We start from the raw sequence: 21148 nt of genomic DNA on the forward strand, positions 1-21148 counted from the left end.
ATTTATACAGATAGAATATATAACTGGGAGATTTTGCCCCCTCTCTGTTTTCTTTATTCTCTTCCTTCTCCCTTCTCTCAGTCCTCATTTTCAGCTAAGATGGTGTCTTTCTCTCTACTTGAAAATGTGTCTGTGCTCTGATTGCAGTCCCACAATGAAATGCTCTGAAAAAAACAAAATCCATGTCTGCAAAACTAACTTAAAATTCTTGGTTAGCTTTAGCTGGGAGATAAAGTGTTCAAAACATATACATCTATGGGTCTCTACGTGCAAGGTACGTCCACTGTAATGTCGGAAGAGTGTTTATTGTAAATTTTGTTTACTGTTTGAATATACTGTTATTTTTGCCAGAAGTAACTTTAATATCATCATTGCCAGACTACCTCCCAAGATATCGTTTTATCAGATTTCTTTACTATTAGCCTTACAGCTATCTTAGAATATCAGCATCCATTTGTTTTCTACCACTGGCTTTCAATGTTCAGAAAAGAGAAAAATTGGGTTCAGTGAAAAACTCTTCATACCTGCAAAGATTGGGTACATTGACTATTTTCCTTTAGCTAAGAGACATTAGATATTTTCATTGTAAGCATGAAACATATTACAAATTATTTCCATGAATACTACTTTAAAAAGAAGGAGAAAAAAAAAAAAAGGAATGAAGCATCTAACAAGGCATTTCACTAGAAGTAAAACTCTGAAGTTAGGACTTCAGGATGATGATTCACACCTTCAGCAATGCAAAATTGTCTAGAGGTTCCATACAAATATAGGGGGGTGGGGGCTTGTATCAGGATCAGGACCTGTCACTATTTACGTGCAGTGCAAGAAATGCAATACCACATGTATTATGTAGCACCTTTCCAGAAATTCAGAATTTAGACTATTGTAGTGGACATACTAGCATTTCAAAGTACCATCTGAGGAATACTTTTAAGGATATTCTTGCTAATTTTTTTTTTCAAGAAAAATGACTTTGAATAGTGATTTAGAGTCAAGTAGCTACAGCATTCCTTTCATCATTGCTGGAGACCTAGCTATACAACAATATGCCAACCAAACAATACATAAAAAATATAAACACAATAGGTCTGAGAAATACAAAGTATCTCCATAAAGACAGAAGAGAAAAGCAATGAAAATTACAGATATTTTAGTGGATCTCAGTAGATAGAACCTATTGTATTAAAATCCACAGTCCTGATTCTGATTTTTTTGTAGTTTTTCCATCAATACCCTCAGCAGTGAATGCAAGGAAACATTTATACTGATATATCAAATACTCTAACATGCAAAGAAAATTTCTTAATTTATCTGAACCCTTGCTTGAAATGTATATGGGGATCAAGATGAAGTGTAAAGCCTCACCAATATGATATAAGTTCAGAGTAAGGAAAGATTTACTGAGTCCTATAGTTAAAAAGGCACTGGCAGAAAATGCTTTTAACAAGAGACTAGCATAGGGTTAAAGCCAAATTTTTCTTGAACAGATGATATTTCAGATGGCCACACTATTCCAGATGCATCAATTTCCTTGAAAATCCAATCCATATATGTGCATATGCTGTGCTGGCAGGAGGACTGACTGAAATGGCCAAAACCCAAGAGCTAATATTCTTTTGGCCAGAATAATGCAATTATTATTTTCCTAGCTATCAGTCTAAGCATACAGAGCCATCTGTTATGCAAAGCAAACATACACATCTCAATTACAGAAAATGCAGTTGCCTTGACAGAATTTGGATTACACCACTAACCAGGGCTGTAAAATTTGTTTTAAGCTAGTGTATAATGGATGCCTTTCAGGAGTTTCCTAATTAGCATTTACCTGCTTAAACTAATTATCCATCCTTCTTCTTTACTGGCTTATTAAACTTTGTTGGGTACTATGCATAAAACAGATTAATATGAGCATAAGACAATAATAAACATTAAAGTTCTGATTCTTTACTGTATTAGCAACATGGTAGCACACCGATTTCAAAATCCGAGATTCCTGATACCAACTCCCAAACAGATTAAGGCAGGGATTAAAGTCTATTACAAAACGAGGGACTTTAATGAGAGACAAGAATATGGATATGAGTTAAAAAAAGCTCTGTTTCCATTTCTATTATTTGGCTTGCTAGAGCCAGCACAAAATAACAATTACTGAACTTATTTTAGCCAATTGCTTGCACTTTCTTTGAGGAGTTAATGAACCTCTATTCTGATTCTCACCAGATAATATTTAAAATTAGTCCTTTTCTTCAACAAAAGTTAAAATTTCCCATTTTTTTATTGTTGAGGCACAGCAAAACTAACAGTTACCAGTGATAATAGTTGCCTCATCATAGCAGTATGGGTACCAATTTAAAGGAGCTGAAATAAATATTATATCAGATTTACTTTTTCTCCTCTGGGTATCTGCAATAGAAGTAGATATCTTACCCTGAAAATCATCATGCAAAATGTTTCTGCTGCATTTCTAAGCCCAAGTAGAGCGAAGCTATTCCACCTAAAGATGTGTGATGCAGCAGGTTTAGGAATAAGCATCAACAAGCAAATTTCCCTCCATTTTTGTCTCACCTTTTAATCTTTGAAAAGCAGTTGTCAACAATAACATAAAAAAACAACTACTATATATATAATTTTTTTTTTGTATTAGTGAACATTTGTGGAAGTGGCAAAATGTGTCCTTGTTCGAACCCTCCCTGCAAGACATTTTAATGGTCTCTTTCAGCATTTCTTGACTCCAAATGACTCCCTGTCATTGTGTCAGCTCCCTGGATAATGCAGGGTACTCCATAAACATCCAGTAATAGGACACAAGGGAAGTACTATTAGTGTGTCCCTTTCCTATCAGGTACAGAGGTTTAAAGTTCAAAAACTGAGAAAAGAAACTTCATTTGTTCTCAATAAATTAATAATGATCCTTCATGGCAAAAAAGTTTTCAGGCACAAGTTTATCTTATCTGAACGTCCAATACTGATAGACAAGTTTTTCAATTACATCTCAGAATGAACCAGATGCAATTTGAAAAAAAACTAATTCAATAATCCATGCAAAATACAGAAACCAGGCTATTATTTCTCTTAGAATGATAAACAGAAGAACACATCACACACAAGTATACTTTAGAATTGAAAGCATGTACTTACTTGGGACAGGCCTAAATAGATGGAGACAGTTTCTGAAATGTACAAAAATTTTCCTTCTTGATTTAGTGCAAATACAAATCCATCCAGGGACTGCAGAAAAGAAAAGTGAATAGATAATTAAAATTCCAAATTCCAGACAGAAATGGATTCAAACAAAGGCATCACAGAACAAATTGAGCAAAATATTCAGATTCCTGTGTTTTTGATTTGAATCATTAAGAATTCCTTTATAGAATTTACATATTAAAAATCAATATCTGATTATACTCCAAAGTTCAAGGACTTACTGTCATGCTTACATCTGCCATATACTATATAAAATTATCTCATTTGCATATAGAAGGAATATGGAAAAATAAAGTGTTCTTCAATTTTATTTTATTATTATTATTTTTTTTAACACAAAGAAATAAATAAGAGAAACAAATAATCTTCCAATCAAACGGTATGTAAGAAGATCCCCCCCCCCCCCCAAATCAAAGCAGAAAATTTTCACTTACAAAAACTGAAAAAGAGAAAATAAAATTCTACCATAATTCAAATCACTATGGACTTCAATAATTTGTTAATGAATTGAGGATTACACACACACACACACACCATTTTCCTTTTGTGAGACAACAAACAAAGCCAATCAGCAGATTACTGTCAAATATGTTTACAGCTTAGGTCTACAGAAATGTTACGAATTTCATCTCTTTGGTGTAAAACTCTAGATCAGATTTTATTTTGACAGGTTCAGGTCTTTGCATGCAGTTTCCATTGCAACTGCAAAAATCCAAATATGACTGCACAGATTAATGCATACCTTTTGAAACATGACTGCAGTTAATAAACAAAGGACTATATTCCAAACCGACATGTGGAGTAAATCACTGCACATCAAGATGAAAATATACCTCTAGGAACATAAGCAAATCTTCAATAGGAAGAAACTGTCTTTTATATATGTTTTATGCTTTTTATGAGTCTGATTATTAGCAAAAAAAAAAAAATTATTTGAAATATTATTGAAAAAGTAAAATCACAAAATCATAGAAACTGCAAATGCTAAAATAGCTCAGGGAATAAGAAACTCCCCAAACGTTAAGATGAGCAAGAAACAACTCCAAAACATCCCATTCAAAACATTCCTTTGGCATAAAGGTAGAGCAAAAATATAACTGTACCATTTGAGAGACCAACATGATTTTGGAAAAAAAAAAAAAAAGTCACAGAGGCACACAAATTTGAAGAAAAATGTGACAACAAAGTCATGTAATTTTTTCATTCCTTTTCACGTACAGAACAGTGATTTTTTAGGCTTTTTAATTTTATTGATTTTTCTGCTCCTTGATTAATTTCTAACAAATTGCTGGTCAGAAATTGTCTTTGGGAAGTGTTCTCCCTTTTCTGATATAGTAGGTGGTGAAATTAGTTCAAATGTGTTTTCTAAAACGAATATACCACATATTGGAATATAAACTCTTACTGCATTAAAAAAAGACTCTAATTTATATTTATGAATTAATAAAAATGTAAATCTGCATAGATTTCCTTCATATAAAAACATTTATATTATGCAAGCCATTTATGGCCTCTTATAAATCATCATCATTTCTTTTCAAATGATTAACATCAGTTCCTTGAATTTTAACATCAATAACAGGTGGAAAATTTGGAGCAGTGAAGTTCGAACTTAGATCTATACAAGGACAATCAAAACCTTTGATCTCCCCAGCTATGTATCATTTCTGCTGCTGCTACCCACTTTCCTTGTCACAGAAAGACCAGAAGAGTAAATCTTTAAAGGTCTTGGTTTAAGTTTTCCTAATACTCTGTCCCATGTTCCTTTGAGGAAATTGGTTTAATTCTCTGTTAGAAGACCGTCACACTGATTCCCTGGCCACCTATATATGTCCTTACTAGAATGCCATTCTCCAAGAGCAACAATAAATTGCTGTACTGAATCAGACTAATGGCCTATCAGCGGTGGCTGGTCTTCCTGGATCTGTCAGTGTGCAACTAGATGATTCAAAATAGGGATTTGAAGTACCAATACTGGCTATGTAGGTAATGACAAGCCTACCAGAAGTTTCTTTCTAATCTCAGGTTGTTACAAGTTGGCATGGCTATGACAGGTGATATTCCCTGTAATTACTTTTATAACTAATGTGCTAAAGACTGTTTTTTTGGAATCACATTATCTTGTTGGCTCATTAATATCCCAAAGAAAGAAATTTCATCGATTTTTGTGTATCATATAAAAAAAATTTTCCTTGTCTTTTTTTTTTTTTTTTTTTTTTTTACGTATCTAGGCTTTTAGTTTGCGTGGTCCCCTTGCTCCTTTACTGGAAAAAGGGTCCATACAGTTGCAGCACATTTATGATCTGTTCTGTTTAGTACACTATATTACTGTGTAATTATCTGGCATAGAGTTTTGTGAGAACAGCAAAAAATAATTCTCCAAGTCAATAATGGCTGTCACGCTTCTTTTTTCAGTAAGCACCATCTTATTTAGAAGCTCAGTCTTCCTAATGAAACAAGTTCGTACAAAGCTTTTAACACTGATATGGCATAATTGTTTTCCTCACTGTTGTCCTGGAACTGTCGAAAACCAGTTTTGCTGGAAACAATATAAATAAATTAATCTCAGGTCTACACAAGAGCAAAAAGAAATTACAACTTTCCTAGCTTAAATTTGCAAAGTCACCAGCAAATGGGGAGAGTCTTAAAGTCAGAAGCGTTAAGCAACATCATTCCCTTCTTATTTTTCCATTTCATCTACTCCAAATCTTTCCCTTCATTAAACAGTTTTTATTCTTTATCCTGTTCATCTGCTTCCTTCTGGGAGACTATTCCTTACTCACCTCCTAGTTTCACAAGTGAGGTACAAAGAAGGCATCACTGATAGATTGGCAGGGAGAGTGAGCATACCCGCTACTCCTTTGGCTTCATGCATGACTAGTCATTTCCCACATCATAAAATCACTTCATTAAGCCAACTGAGGCTACTATGTGGTGGTCCTGCCTTCTTCCTCCATTTCCTTTCCTTGCTCCCTGAAGTTATGTTTGAGTACAAATACTGACATAATTCAGCATTTTTTTCAATAGAGACAATTTGACAGATTATTTAATTATATTTTGAAAAAGTCACTGATTGATAGCTAATGGAACAGCTAACTATTTCCATGCCCCAAATGCAAAGACATTAGAAGTACTAAACTCAAGTCCTCATACAAAAGAAAAATGAACATAAAAAATGGTGAAGAAATGGCCACTGTCCAAAGCAAGGCAGTTCCTCCTGCCAGTATGAAAGGGCTGAGATGGACCACTTTTGTGACAATGTTGTTGTTCCTTATACAGGTCAAACAGCAGTTCTGAAGGACTGTCTCATTCGTTATTCATAGGTATTATTTATGAATATTTATTATTTAAGTAATGCGTGTTGAAATTTTTCAATTTTTCATAAAGCGTATGTCCTTTGTGCATGCCAAGAGAGCAACAGACTTCAGAGAAAGGTGGCAGACAACATAACAAAGGTTATATTATATACTGAAAAAGAGTATATAATATCATTGTACACTACCTATTTACAAACAATTTTGTTTTAATGAAAAATCTTTGGAAGCATTATTCATACTACATTTGTATAGCTAAGAAGACAACAAATGTGAGAAGTGTACTGGGTTTAGTCAGCTTTTAAGCCCCTCTTTTAAACTGAGCACCATATTATCATTTCCTGCTGGAATTTCTGAACAGTTTTACTGTTCTGTTCCACAGCTCTGAAGTTATCATCAACAATAGAAATAGTTGAATAGAAATAAGTTCTGAAAAGGCAACTGGTATTCATTACATAGCCGGTTTTCATTGGAAGAGAATATCAAGGTATAGCATCTTCTGTTAGGAAAGTATTATTGAATTCATTTTGTTTTTATTTTTAAAAATGAGGTTGATTTTCATAAACTTAGTGCTATTCCATCTAGTGTGGTACCTTAAAAATGGTAAGGGTGACCCCACCTGTCAATTTTAGGCACAATTCAATTTAAGGAAGACTGGCAACTTCTTCTTTAAACCTACTCTTACTGGTTATATGCAAAATGTGATTAAAGCTGAAGCTCCCCAGTACTTCTGATTTCAGAAAACCATTATATATTATGCTGTTTCAATCACCACAGGTTACTTTTAATTTTTATTTTTTTTTAAACTGCCCCACTGTTTTCAACAGGTGCCAATTAAGATTCTGGGGTCAAAGGGTTAATTACATCTTCTTACCCACTATGTAGAATTTTCTGATTATTAACCAAGGTTGGATTAAGATGAAAAAGAACCGACACAAATGTTAATGCTCGCCCCTCCTTGAGAAGATTTATCATAATACCATGCTGAAATCTATATGCTTTCTTTCAAAGCTGGTAGAGAATGAAATCTTAAAGGAAACACTAAAATAAATGCTTTAAAGACATGCAAGTATCTGATTTATTGAGCTGGTTTTCTTATTCCTGAAAACTGTTCTAAACTAGAGAGACAGGACTGATATAAGATTTCCTTTGTCACATACCAGCAAGTCAATGTGGTAGACATGAAGGAAGTGAGACTCAGATGTAAAAGTCACTACCTACAGCATCTCCGAATAATAATGCCAATAATTATAATTTATGTCCTCTGACATCAGAATAATATGAAAATGTAAAGCACTGGATTTTAACCCAAAATACTAAATGTCTCTTATGGTAGTTGTAGAATAGTGAGGTTATTTCCTTTCAGGATATGAAACGCACTGTACCACTTTGACCGAATATGTGCTAATGTATAATGCATTGCACTAAATGAATTTATATTTGTCAGAGGAATTTTGTCCCTGCTATTTTTGCATATTCCCACTACAGACAAATTTAATTCACTGAGGTCTTACTACAGCGTCCTTCTGGAGAATATCCTCATATTTCATACTATCCATGAAGTCCCTAATTCCTTCTAGTGTATTCCAACACTGCAAAAAACCCTGTTACCCTGACCTAAACTCCAGTTAGAGTGAAGAATTACCAGTAGGCTAGGTTATTTTAATGACAGATTATTTTAAACTAAGCCTTCACCATCTGTTCCACCCCCTAATTATGAATGCAAAAAGAACATATTTCACAATTACATCAGTAAAAAGTAAGATATACATGATTTAAATGCATGCATGTGTTCTTTGTCCAATGCAGCATGCATCTGTGATGTTTTTCTCATAACTCAGGCTCTGATCAGGAGATAGGGGCTGAGGTAGGGAGTACTCCCCCTGATAAAATAGATTAATTGATACACTAAACTTTTTCCTGTCAAACAGATCATCTTAATTAGAATTTTTCACTGTTATGACATAATGATATTATAACTGGAGCTAGGCATTAATTTGAGGACAAAGCCTGTCACCAATTAAACATACAATGTTCAACAACAGCAAAAATATTTTACTCTTTCTTAAATGAGAGGCAGTATTAGATGCAACTGACACTTACTAAAGCAAATAGTCCCTGTCTTGCAATAAACATATCGTTACATAATGTATTTATTGTTTTATAGCATGGCTTAAGGTCAACAACAAAACCATAAGTTTCATTTCAAAATGGCAGCCATTCTTGGGCAGGGGTCTCAAATGAAACAAACGGCACGAACAGTGGTTAACAGAAATCGGATTCAATGCTTCAGTGCCCATCCTGTGCGCTCTCACTCTTAAGACATCAGAGTAATATCCTCCTGCAACACCAACATACAAAAGCATAACTACTTAGGGGGAAAATCTGACCTTGGGCTTTCACAAATAAGTACTGTGAGACAACTAGAGTATTATTCTTGGAAATGCAATTTTACATGTGATGTACTTGATACGCCAATAAAAATGGATGACTGAAGTTTGATCATCTACTGACTTACAAAAATTTCTAAAAGCTTTATTCCTCCTCTTAAGTCTTATTAATACCTTGCAAAGAACAACAAGAACAAGGCCTGAACAAAATAAAAAGGCATAGGGTTTACTGCAGTGTTCCTTGGGCTACAAACTTTTTACTATACCATTAAAATCCCAACAAACAGAAAATTCTGTTTTCATCTCTCATACCACTGCCATTTTTTAATTACAGTCCACCATAATGGTCCTATGGTTATATGACCATAGACTCCTTGTGAATCAATGACACATATTTGGCAAGAAAGCAATGTTTATTTGGCAATAAAACAACTGCAGGAAAAAAGATTATGCAAGAGTATGAGCTTAAAGGATATGGTTGGAATGACTTTGATGCCAGCTTTCTAATTGGTCATCTTTGTGCTCTTTGCTCATGTGGTCAGGATGCAATTTATGACAACAAGGAAGTGCCAAAAATAAACGTGTCAATAATAAGATCTGTTTTATAGATCAAAGCCAAGAAACAAAGGAGTAAACTTACTGATTCCCTTGATGCATCTTTCACCAGACTTGCAGAATAACTGTGTTTATGTAACCAAAGCAGAAAAAACTGGTAGGTGCAGATTTACTACTTTATTAAAATAAATAAATAGATTTTGTTCCAGACCAGAATGACTGCAAATGGAAAGTATAGAGGAGAAAAGTTTAGAGGCAAGAATAATGTTTGAAAGCTGGCAGCTAGGTTCTTAAGGTGTACTCCCAGGTGTATTCCCTGATAATAGATTGACAAATATCAGAGATGAGCCTGAGAGTCACAGGAAGATTACAAATCTCAGAGTTATGCTAGTTCAAGGAAAAAAAAAAAAAGATCAAGAGTTTGACAATTTTTATATGCAAAAGCAATAAATGACTTTAAGGGATCTCTGCCTTGTTGACAGTATTTTTTTTTTTTTTTTCTATAAGGGCACTCTATATTGCTGCAAAGTCCCAAGCCAACCTGACTGTACAGACAAAACTGCACCATGAGAGATTTAGACTTGCTGAAAAGTTGGTATCACAGTAGGGGGAAAAAATGTCCTTAGGTTATATTGTAATGCTATTACCAGAAAGAAATAGAGAGGCTCACTAATGTGAAAATAATAATAATAATAATAAAATACAAATCCAGGACAGAGAGCTTGGATTTATTCTACACCCAGTTTATCAGAGGATAATTTTTTTGGCCAAACCTTTCATATAACATGCAGAGAACCATATCAAAGCCAAAATGCAGATAAGAACAACAAAATTAAGTTAAATAACAGAAGCCAGATGATCTTTAATTATCTCCTTGAAATTTTTTGGTCAAGTTGTGGCACTGTTTTGCTATATCCTCTATGTCTCTGCTCATTATTATGCTTCTATTTGATTAACTAATCTAAATTACTGAGATAAACTGCTGAAATTCTTCGTGCAGGTTTTCATGTAGAGACGCTGATGTACTATGAGAGATTTAAACAATTTGTAGGAAGTGGTCCGATGCCTTACACAGTAGAGTGCTGGCATAACCAAAGTCAGTTGGTGGAGTAGGTAATTTTGACTTACATGCTAGGCTTCCATGGCATTAAGATTTTAACAGTCTGATGATCTGCTACAATTCTTGAATCTGCTTGAATTGTTTTTCACCCCAGTGCTGGGAAGTAGGCAACCTCTCTTGAGTAAAATATTTTAGAAGGTGAGTAGTACCCACTAGCAAGAGATAGGAAGTAGGAGTTTACTCTTTGATTCTTTTGGAACAGGTGGGAGATCATAAGTAATCTTTTAGATGTGATGAAAATAGTTTTACAGAAGTTTTATTGCAAGAAGATGTTCGATAAACTGTGCATTCCCTCAGCAGCTTCCAGCCTGTGGTTTACAATCTGACTGATTTCAACCTGAATTTTTCAATCTGAAAACTGAACTACTTAACAGTCTGAATAACCTGTACTATTCAGTGTGAGCAATTTCAGCCTGAGCTGTTTGAAGAGATGTGTGAAAGGCAACTAAGAAAGGTAAGCTGTGTACAGAATTAAATTTTCCACACAGCATTTAAACCACCAATTGCTGGGGTCTACTAGTACAAAATAAAAAGACAAAAAACTGCTGTTCTCATTGGCAAATGCTACTGTTCATTTTCCATTCTTTTGCATAAATGATTCATTACTGAACAAAAATACTGATTTACACTAGTATATGCTATACTAACCACTGTTAAAAACATCTGAAGTTAAAATCTTACTAGGCAGAATATTTATCTTCTCTTTGCTATTCTCTTTTCTGATAGAAGCGATATATATATTAGTGTAAAGAAAAGGAAGAAAAAGGACTCCTGAGGGAGGAATTCAACACTGTTACACTTAATTAAAATTCAATTTTGTGGGAGTTGTATATTAAAGCACTGACCTTTCATCTTTATGATGCCAGTTCCCGATGAGCTCCTACCCTTCAATTATATAGGATTCACAGTTTTGCTTCCAGACTGTTTGGACAGTAGACTGTAATGCCAATAACTGCATACCATCTAATACAATCAAACTGTACTATTTAGGATAAGAATTTTCATACAGAGATTATGTTATATATCTCTTACCCTGAGAATGTGATTGTTTCAGGTCAGAGTTAAATGTATATCTGGCTGTGGACTGGCTTTGCTTTGAATACATAGAATCTGAATATCAAGTTATTTCTGTCCTTTGTTGGTGCAAGTATTACAATCATATATGCACTTCTGCACCAAGAGGTGCTGCCCTAAGGACTTGATACTGTAAGCACTTGCATATTTACTTCCACGAGTGCCAAAATCAAGACAGTGAATTGACTGAGTAGACGGAGATATGATAAATAGCGGGTGTTGGTAGGGCGAGGGCTAAAACCCCAGATCTGCATCTCAGACTGATCACAGGGCAAGTGACTGTGGGAATCTGAACTGAATGGAATGTAGTGCTGATATAAGTGCCTATACAAGCACAACTGACTGTGGGAGCTGCAAGTATTATTATGACGACACTGTTTCCAAAGTAACAAGATTAAAGCCCTTTTGTGTTATGTATGAGTATTTCAGCTTAGGTAAGGTCCATTCCAGATCACTCATATTCACTACATACCTGCCTGTTTGATAAGCTTTTCTTTTAATCTACACTATCGGATACTATGTGAAAGTTAACAGATAAAGCTGTCCAAGTGTTTATTGCCTAAAAAAAAGTAGGTGAAAAAAAGAAATTATAGGGAAGAATTTGTGATATAGAGTTAATTGTACTCTTAAAATAACACCGGCACTCAGTGGGTGCTCAGATGCTCTGGTGATTGATCCTGACAATTGGCTTGCTAGAAATAGCCCTCCAGCCCAGAATTGAGTACGTGTTCTCACTTGCATCACACAGTTTCATATATATGAAGCAGCGGAGAGACTGTGCTCAGGGAAAAACAGGATGAGGGGCTTATGTTTAGCATCTTTAATCTATTAGATGGCAATACAGATAACCAAAATAGATCTGAATGAGAAATTGAGTTGAGTCCTTTACCTAGCCTATCATACTGATTTATACTCTTCTTGAAATAAGAACATATTGAGAATACTTTATAGACTTTAGAATACTTTATAGACAACAGAATATAGAAATAATAAGATCACAGGATATTAAGAACAAATACAAAGTCCATTCAATCCAGCACCATTTCTAACTAACCCCTTAAAGATACATGGAAAAATAAATAAAACTCCGTGTTCTTATCTTCAGCCTCTTATCCCATGTTGTAATACAAAGAAGGCAGAACCTGGTCCTAATCAGCTGAGAATTCCTCCAGCTGTCGTTAATCCTAGTAACAATGCAGGAGATCCATTTTCTATACCAATTCTTTCCTCCATTTATGGAACTGTGTAGCAGTTCCATAGATGTCCACTTTGAAGACTTCTAGGATCCATCTACAGCTGGACTAAGTTAAAGCAGCTGTTTGCTGAGTCAAGACCAGCACATAAATCCCTCCAGGACTGTTACTATTGATTCCATAGTCCTGCGACCCTCAAAATAAAAGGAATCTGGACTGCCATGAACAAAACATTCCAGTTACTAAAACTGAGATTTAGATAGACATTAAAAAATCTACCAATCTCCCTTTGAGGTCTGGCTGGTGAAGTGGTTCTTCCAACTTTGAACATAGTTTCCTCTGCCCTACATGTCTGTCTGACTTCCTACTAACATCATTCTAATCCATGGATAGTTTTTGCTAGATTTGACAGCAGGTGGAAGTCTTGGCAAAATTCTTCAAAGTTCACTGAAAAAAGACTGATAATGCTGAAAAGACCCTCCAGTAGCCTTTGCAGTAGTAAAAGCTGGACTATGAGTTTCTATAGTACTAGATACCACATCATTTACATAGCAGAGAGACCTTAAAACAGGCTGAGCACTGAAAAAGCCTCAGCCAGCTTACACTGCCTTAGACACAAAAGTCCATAGAAGACAAGATGGAAGTCTACTGAAAATTCTCTTGTGCTATCCTGGTACCCATGGAAGAGCTGGTTTCCATTTACTCAGCTGTGGAGTTAAGAGCAAGGAACATGGGAGTACAGCGAATATGCGGAACTAACAGAAAAACAATTTCTTGAAACCAGTTAGAGACTTCATTAATAATAGAAGTGTTTCAAAAACTGTCCACTACATCTGCATTCTACACGGTAAAGTCAATATGTCTAAGCTGGATTGCAGTATTTCCTTCAAGTGTTTTGAGGTTAGACTGTATCACTCCAGAAGGGTATGTCATACGAAAGTGGGAAAGTGTCTGTGTAGATAAAGATAAGTATGGATTTTGCTGTTTACCAGTTCATTGCATAAATTCAAGCATATCAACGGCACAGAGCAGCTCTTTCAATGAAGAAGGTTTACATTCTTTTATACATACAAGTTAATATATTACAGTGGCACCTCTGACTGCTGTGATAATTAAGGATCTGTTTGTATTTCCATAATAAAACTCTGTTTTCTGGGGTGGGGAGGGGTGACTGAGTTATGATTTGTCCATATACCACCAGCAAAAGCCAGAAATACAAGGTATCAACCAAGATCATCTTTTCTCTTTTTAGAAAGGCAGTTTCACAGTAACCATGTGAAAAAATTCCCCCATATTTTTACCACACGGTTTTAGAGCGCAGCCCTAAAGTGTCATGATATGCCCTTAAGGGGGCCCCTGGAAGAGCTGCAGCTTAAAGTATCAATAACTTGGTCATCACAGGGTGCTCAAAATTTCCTTGACACTACAGAGTACAGGAGCTGTCTGTTTTGTCAATAATCCACTCACCACATTGCCTAAAGAGCCCCAAATAAGTCTTGACAACACCATCCCTATGCTATTTATTGCACGTGTCAACAATCCATATGTTGTATCCCTTGTCCTGAGTAGGAACTGACATGATTGCTCCGCACTGTTACTATTGGTTTCACTCCAATTTGTAACAAACCTGAAGGTTAAAGTCTGTCCCTAAGACAACTGTGGTAGGTAAAATTGCCTTCATCTATGGAACTGATGAAAGAAAACTCCTCTACTCTTGCCAAATGTTAGCATTAATTTCTTTTTATTCAGAACCACCCAAAGTAAACTAAGCAAACACTTCTAATTTCTTCTAACTATGATGTTTTAAACACACAGTGCGAGTATAACATCCTAGCTTTCCCTGCTGCCACTGTGATATTTTCCTTCTTTCTGCTCGACTAAAACATCACATATCTGCTATTGTCTCCTGCCTTAAGCGATGTATTTCTTTAGACCATAAGAAATACCTTACGTATTTGTTTGGTTCTCTAAATCTCATGCAGTTGTCTTCAGTTATCTTGGCATCGTTACTGTACAGCATTAAATTCCTGTTCCTGCTACCTGAAGGTCCTGTAATGCTGCATTTTGACAACATCTCTTCTCCCTCGTGCAGTTTACTTTCAAATCCTACTTGTGGATTATCAGTGTGGGAACTTCTTGTACAAGTTAACTTCAACATTTTTGAAAAACAAACAAATAAAAAAATCCACAGAATTTCCTCAAAATTTCTGTTACCTCTCTCAGTAGCTTATTTTTTTTCTCCATTTGCCTTTCCTCTCCTCAAATCACTGGAAACCTACCTTGAGCCAAAATCACACAGGCAACTAAATGCTGTCAGTGCTTTTTATGCTGCCGTGTGAATGCCTTTCTAGTTCAGGTTCTGTTCTGTTACTTTGCCCAAATGAGTATGCTGCATGACGCACAACAGAGCAAGCAGCATAGATAGACTTCTGCATGTAAATTTGCCATTTTAATTGGCAGCAACCCTTCTAACTTAAAATAAATAAATTTAAGTGGTCATGCTTAAATGAGTTCCGACATTTATCTGAATTTCTTCAATCTGTTTTCAGTCACTATAGTGAAAAAGAAATGTTGTTTTATCAGCCCTTCCCTGATTCTGGCTTGAAACCAGATGGGAAAGTGCAGAAGCACACACACACACAGAATAACTGCAGCAGAAATACAACCAAATGTTTTCCACATCTGAGAGGACCGTCTGAGTTCTGAGTTAAGGTTTTGAATCTAAACAGTTTTTCAGCCTAGTACTATCCTTAGCGGGATTACAATTCAACTTCCTAGAGCGGATTTCCAATTGCACTTAAGACAAGCTGTTTCAATTCCCCAATTACGTTTTTAACAGAAGATAAACATAGAGGAACACTTGGAAATTCAAAAGACTTTTTGACCCTAAAAGGTGGACATTCATGTTGCATGAAACTTTAAAGCATCCTTGTTTTACACAACATTTTATCTTGCCATATTTTCTAGCTATACACTCTTGGAATAAAATTCTCCCTCATGAGCTACCTGTGCTGTTTCCTAATCCTGCAATGAAGCCACTATGCCCCCCACCGATATCAAAAGCTATTGTTAAAATCATTTATGAAAAGTCATCTATAGTAATGCAAATGGAGACCTAGAATTTCCAGTTAGGAACACACAAAAAAAGGAAAAAAAAATGATAAAAACAGTTTTGGAAAAGAGAAAGGATGCATTTACCGCAGCTATTTGCTATTTAGTGAGCCTACAGTAACAAATTTAAATATCAAATTCTGTTCATTGCCCACTCCTAAAGCTCTTACTGATGCCAGACTTCGTTCTGAAGAATCTCAGCTTTTTAACACCAGAACAGAATTATTGTTTCCTGTACTGCTCTGTAAGAGTTATTTGAAACCAAACCAAACATAAAATCCCAATAACTGATACATTTGCTATTGCCTTTATTCCAAATAAAAGGTACTTCAGATACCTTTGTGATATGTTCGTTAAGATGGGCAGATTGATCTGGAGATAGTATACAGGCCTCAAAGGTAAAATAGATTAGACAAAAACATAGAGTATGGGTTAAAATCCCTGTGGGTGTCAAATCCATTGCTCACAGACTGGAAAGCATTCCTCAAGTTGCTGGAGCTATACCAAAAGATTTTTGTTATTGCTAAGAAAGGGAGAAATTTAAGCTGTATAAATGTTAAATTAATGATTTGATTCAGAAAGCTGCTGACAAGAATGCAAATGCACAGAGAAAACAAATCACAATTTAAGCTGAAAGTTTATCATGAACAAGGAAATTCTAGAGTCTATCTACTGGTACATACAACAGTCATGCTGGATTTGGAGCAAATCTGTACAAATCCAGCAATATTTTGTGGTTCACATACAAATATATACTACTGTCTATGACCTACAATAATTATAGTCTATATGTCACAAGTAGTAATATTTCAAAAATCACAATTACCCAACTACTTAAAAGCTGTGTCCTATCACACACTAAAATGTTACACTTTTCATACAAATGATACCACAGCATAAACTGCTCTTGCAAATATTACAGCTTTAAATAGCATTTACTATTTCTAAATGCTTGTTGAACACAGCAGGTGGCAAAATGATTTAGCATCATGAACAAATACATATGGTTGCTTGAGCCCAAATTTTAGAGTAGATAAACCTATTTTCTGGTCCTTCATTTAATGGACTAGAAATGAGCTAAAAGGCAGCTAAATCATTGGACATATTCTGGCAACTCACTGGTTCAAGTGAACTTTCTCATATGGAGTACTGTGTTTAAAACAACATAAAAGCAAATCACAGGTCTCACATATTCAACGAATGGCTCATCTACAGTATTTCCTCTTACAGTTTTCAAGTAGGTTTGTGCACTGTGGAAAAAATGTGCAAAGGTAAAAGCAAGAGCACAGTGTTGTGTAGTCTAAAATCAATAAACAGAGAGAGGACATTAACCAAGAGGCTAATAAAAAGATGCTGCCCTAGACAGTAACATAAAGAGCCCTGATATATTTTTCTCTTCAAAAACGCTGTTTCTTATGCCAATTTTCCCTTAGCACTGCAGTAGTTTTTCTGTGTATATACACGTCATCTTACTTTTTTGTCTTGTTCCAATTTTATGTTTGCATTTTATTTTCTCATTTCCTTCCTGCTACTCCCCTGTTTCTCTTTACTAGCTTGATGTTTACACAGACCTTTACTAGAATTGCAGGGTTTGGAGAGATCCCATTTTTTTCTTTGTTGTAATGCCCACATTTTTTTTTCCCAGAGAAAAGATAAGTTTACCCAGAAAATAAAAAGCTAATACAACCTTTTGCTCATCAACAAAGTATGTCTTGTTGTAGCCAGGAATAAGTTAATAAAACAGGGAAAAAGCTTAGTGGCTTAAAGAAAAAAAAAAAAAAACTCCTTGGGGTTATGAACGAACAATGTTGTTTTTTCTTCCCAGCGTGCAAGGATTTAATTAAGTGATAACAGTCACCTTGGGGTGGCTGCACAAGGCAATAATATCTAGGTGAAGAAAAATGCTGAAGAGAGTTGAGTACAGTCAATTTATCTTCAGAGAAGGCAATAAATGAACAAAGCATAGGTATTTGGCTGATTGTTTTGGAATGTTTCCATTACTGATAAACATCAAAATAAAAGGACAAAGATTTGGTATTTTCAGTATCTGAAATGTATTAAATACAGAAAGAAACAACTGAATAAATCAGTGTGAGGTCATATCCTAGAGTTCTAATTGCAAATGTTTTGGTAATTATTCAAGCTAAACATAGAACAAGGGAATTTTAATGTTGACACAAAGGATAGAAATACAGCTGAGTTGTGTATTTATAGCAAACACGAAATACAATGAATTTCATTCTGGAGAAAAAAATGGTAAAACTAGATGGAAAAAAAGTGGCATATATTAGACAAACAAATGCAACTTCATGGCCAAAGACTCAAAAACAAGGATTTGAAAACATGTTTGTGGGATCTCTTCAGGAAACAAGAGGCAAGCTCAATTGACTGTAAGCTTATGTTCTGCTACCCTTGTAAGCAAAGGAAATGACTTGTAAGAAATAGCAGCATGAACCAGAGAGGAATGTCTACCATGAAGAAACATTCTCCTGTACCAAAATGCTGCTAACAATTTGCTTTACATTATTTGCAATGTGGGGTTTGCAAGGAATACATGGGCTGTCCTTCAGAAGTTTAATCTGTGCAAAGGGTTCTGAAAGCTATTTGCCCATTTCCCAAAACAATACCGTCTTCCAAAACTTGACACAACTTGGAGTCCAGCTACAATAGTTGTTAGTGAGTGATGTGATCAGCCAAAGTCTGAGCCAAATGGAAACAAATCATGCTTCAGATGGAAGATAGCATAAACAGCCCAAACACACCAATAATCTTGGGAATTCATCACATTCCATTGTCCCTCTCAAGCTGGAAACTCTCCATTTTCCTTTTAATTTTCATACTTTTCCTGAACGCGTCCAGAGCAGTGAGGGAATTGACAGTTATTTTCTTGAGTTTACAGCTGGGTTAAATACTCCTCACCCACACACTCTGCATGAAGAGGATGAAGCCTACAGAGAATTGTTTTTTAACTGTGTGGGCAGATATTCTTTCAAAGAGAATGAACAAGTCAATAATGAATGGCTCACACAGCATCCTGAGTAAAAATATGAAAGGCATGCATGTGTGAGGGAGCAGGCAAGCATATTTGTGTTTAAAGAGAAATACAAATTTCTGAAAAATATGTTTTGAATTTGAACAAAAATCTTGAAACGTTACTCTAAGTTGCCTCATTATGACTTCAAGTGTATGTCCAACTATTATATTGAACTAAAACACTACTTTTCAGTGCCCATCTTTTCAAGACCCCAAATAATACTTTGGCGATTGGTCCCACTGCAGTTACTTTCCTCCTAAAACCAATATGACCTTTAAAATTTCTTTATAAACTACATACAGACATTCATTCCTCACCTCTAGAATGATGAAGGTTTGTCACCTGTCTGTAACTGCTGTCTGGCCTTGGTAATGTGATTCCAGCAAACAGTTATCCCAGTTCCAATTGCAACCTTACTGGTCATCTCCATCAAAACACTAGGGAAGAACGTATGAAGCTTTATCTCATTCCTCATTTTAGAGAGATTTTCTTTACGTCAGGATTGGGACATGTGAAACTAAGACCCTCTTTCATATGATTACGTAGTGCAACATTTTTTTTTTTGGCATCCAACATGTGTTCTGATTCTGTATGCAAATTAACATATTAACAGCACTTATTTGGATCTTAAGGAACAAAAAGGGGAATGAGCTTGGTTTGCCATAGAATTTGACAAATCACTACCCAACACATCTTAAAAAATAAAATTCAGCACAAAAGTATTGTTTCTAAAACTGTTTAGATCCTATCAGTTTGATATTTAATCTTTGATTCTGTTTGAACTGCAGGGCTGGTGAAAACAAAAAGATTAGCCTTACTATTTTGAACTATTTTCTTCGAAGTCTTTTTATTTCTACAAATTATCCCTCAGAAATTCTAATAATGTTACCTGAAAAAAAACATTGGGAGGCATTGGACACTATTGCCTTCTCAAAGCTCAAAGTTTAATGTCAGAGGACTAGAAGAGTCTTTCTTCATTAGTTTGTTTATTGTGTGAGTTACTCTTCAAATGTTTACATGCTTTAAGTTTTCTTTGTCTATAACATGGGAACAACACGTAGACAACACCAACTCTTCTAAATTAGCCTGGCATTGCTGCATTTTAGAGAGTCTGCAAGCATGGAATACAGTCATAACCAAATATACTAAGTTGGGTTTGGGATATTTTATACATCGTCATCAGAAAAAAAAAAGATACAATATATATATCCATTTAGACTGAGGCACAAACAGTTCCTGTTAACATTAATGGGAGATTTAAAACTGATGCCTGAAGGACCTTGTCAGAGTATAACCTGACGATTAGAAAAGCTGTTCACATACAGTAAGAAAATCTGCTTGGTTTCTGTCTTTAAAAACAAAGAAAAGAGAAAGTAGAATGGGTTTAAGAGGAGAAGGTAGAATTAAAAGGATGAAAAAACACTAAGTTGCACTTCCAGTAAATTTTTTCATAGAAAGAATGTCAGCCTATCGCAGACTACTGTGTGAATAATATAAGTTTGCTATCCAGAAAGTATTTGGTGATCCAAATAGTGCCAGAAAAATAACAAATATCTTCTCAAGAGCAGCTTACATGGCAAAGGCACAAAAAAGGAAAAATATCAGTTCATCAATGTCTGAACTGAAGCAGAGATGAAGAAGGATTTCTTTCCCTTTGAAGGACCTTTTTTCCCAACTTTTTACATTATGAATTTATTTCTGCCAGGGATAACTTATTCTTTGCTTACAAAGACTGATACCGTCTCTGGAAGATGCTAGACCGCACCAAATGATAAATTTTCCCACAGCATCTTCCTGTAAGAAAATGCCCCTGGACATACCTGCAGAACATTTTCTTCTTCCCCCTGGAAATTACTTCATACTTTCTGCAGTGTTTAAAAAAATATTGCTCAAGCATTTTAGCTGTGTGATTCTGTCCAGACTTGGCAGCCCAAAGTGCAGCTCTGAAAAAGCCTTTTGTATGCAAGTCGAGAGAAAACATTCTTAAAGGACTCTGCTCTTACAGTGGTCAACACCAGACAGCTGTCAGCAGAAAATACTAGGTCATCCAGTATGAAAATCTTCTGTCAGAACAAACCTCTTCACCATACAAAGATCTCAAGGAATACTTCTATAAGAAGCACCTAAAAGTAATAAAGAAGATAGGACAA

The 21148-nt window shown here is 35.3% G+C and overlaps 1 protein-coding gene across 10 annotated transcripts in view; it reads right to left on the reverse strand.

Annotated features, from left to right (window-relative positions):
* The window catches only part of NPAS3 (neuronal PAS domain protein 3), a gene marked incomplete at its 5' end in the record, with an annotated part of 615861 nt that overhangs the window by 187477 nt on the left and 407236 nt on the right, over positions 1-21148 (reverse strand). For all 10 annotated transcript variants that reach the window (XM_083840112.1, XM_083840111.1, XM_083840109.1 and 7 more), the window contains one exon: positions 3142-3231. In XM_083840112.1, the coding sequence (XP_083696238.1) occupies positions 3142-3231 (90 nt within the window). The remainder of the gene's footprint in view (positions 1-3141; positions 3232-21148) is intronic.

The sequence above is a fragment of the Anser anser genome (assembly GCF_964211835.1).
Source record: "Anser anser genome assembly, chromosome: 5".
NCBI classification, from domain to species: domain Eukaryota; kingdom Metazoa; phylum Chordata; class Aves; order Anseriformes; family Anatidae; genus Anser; species Anser anser.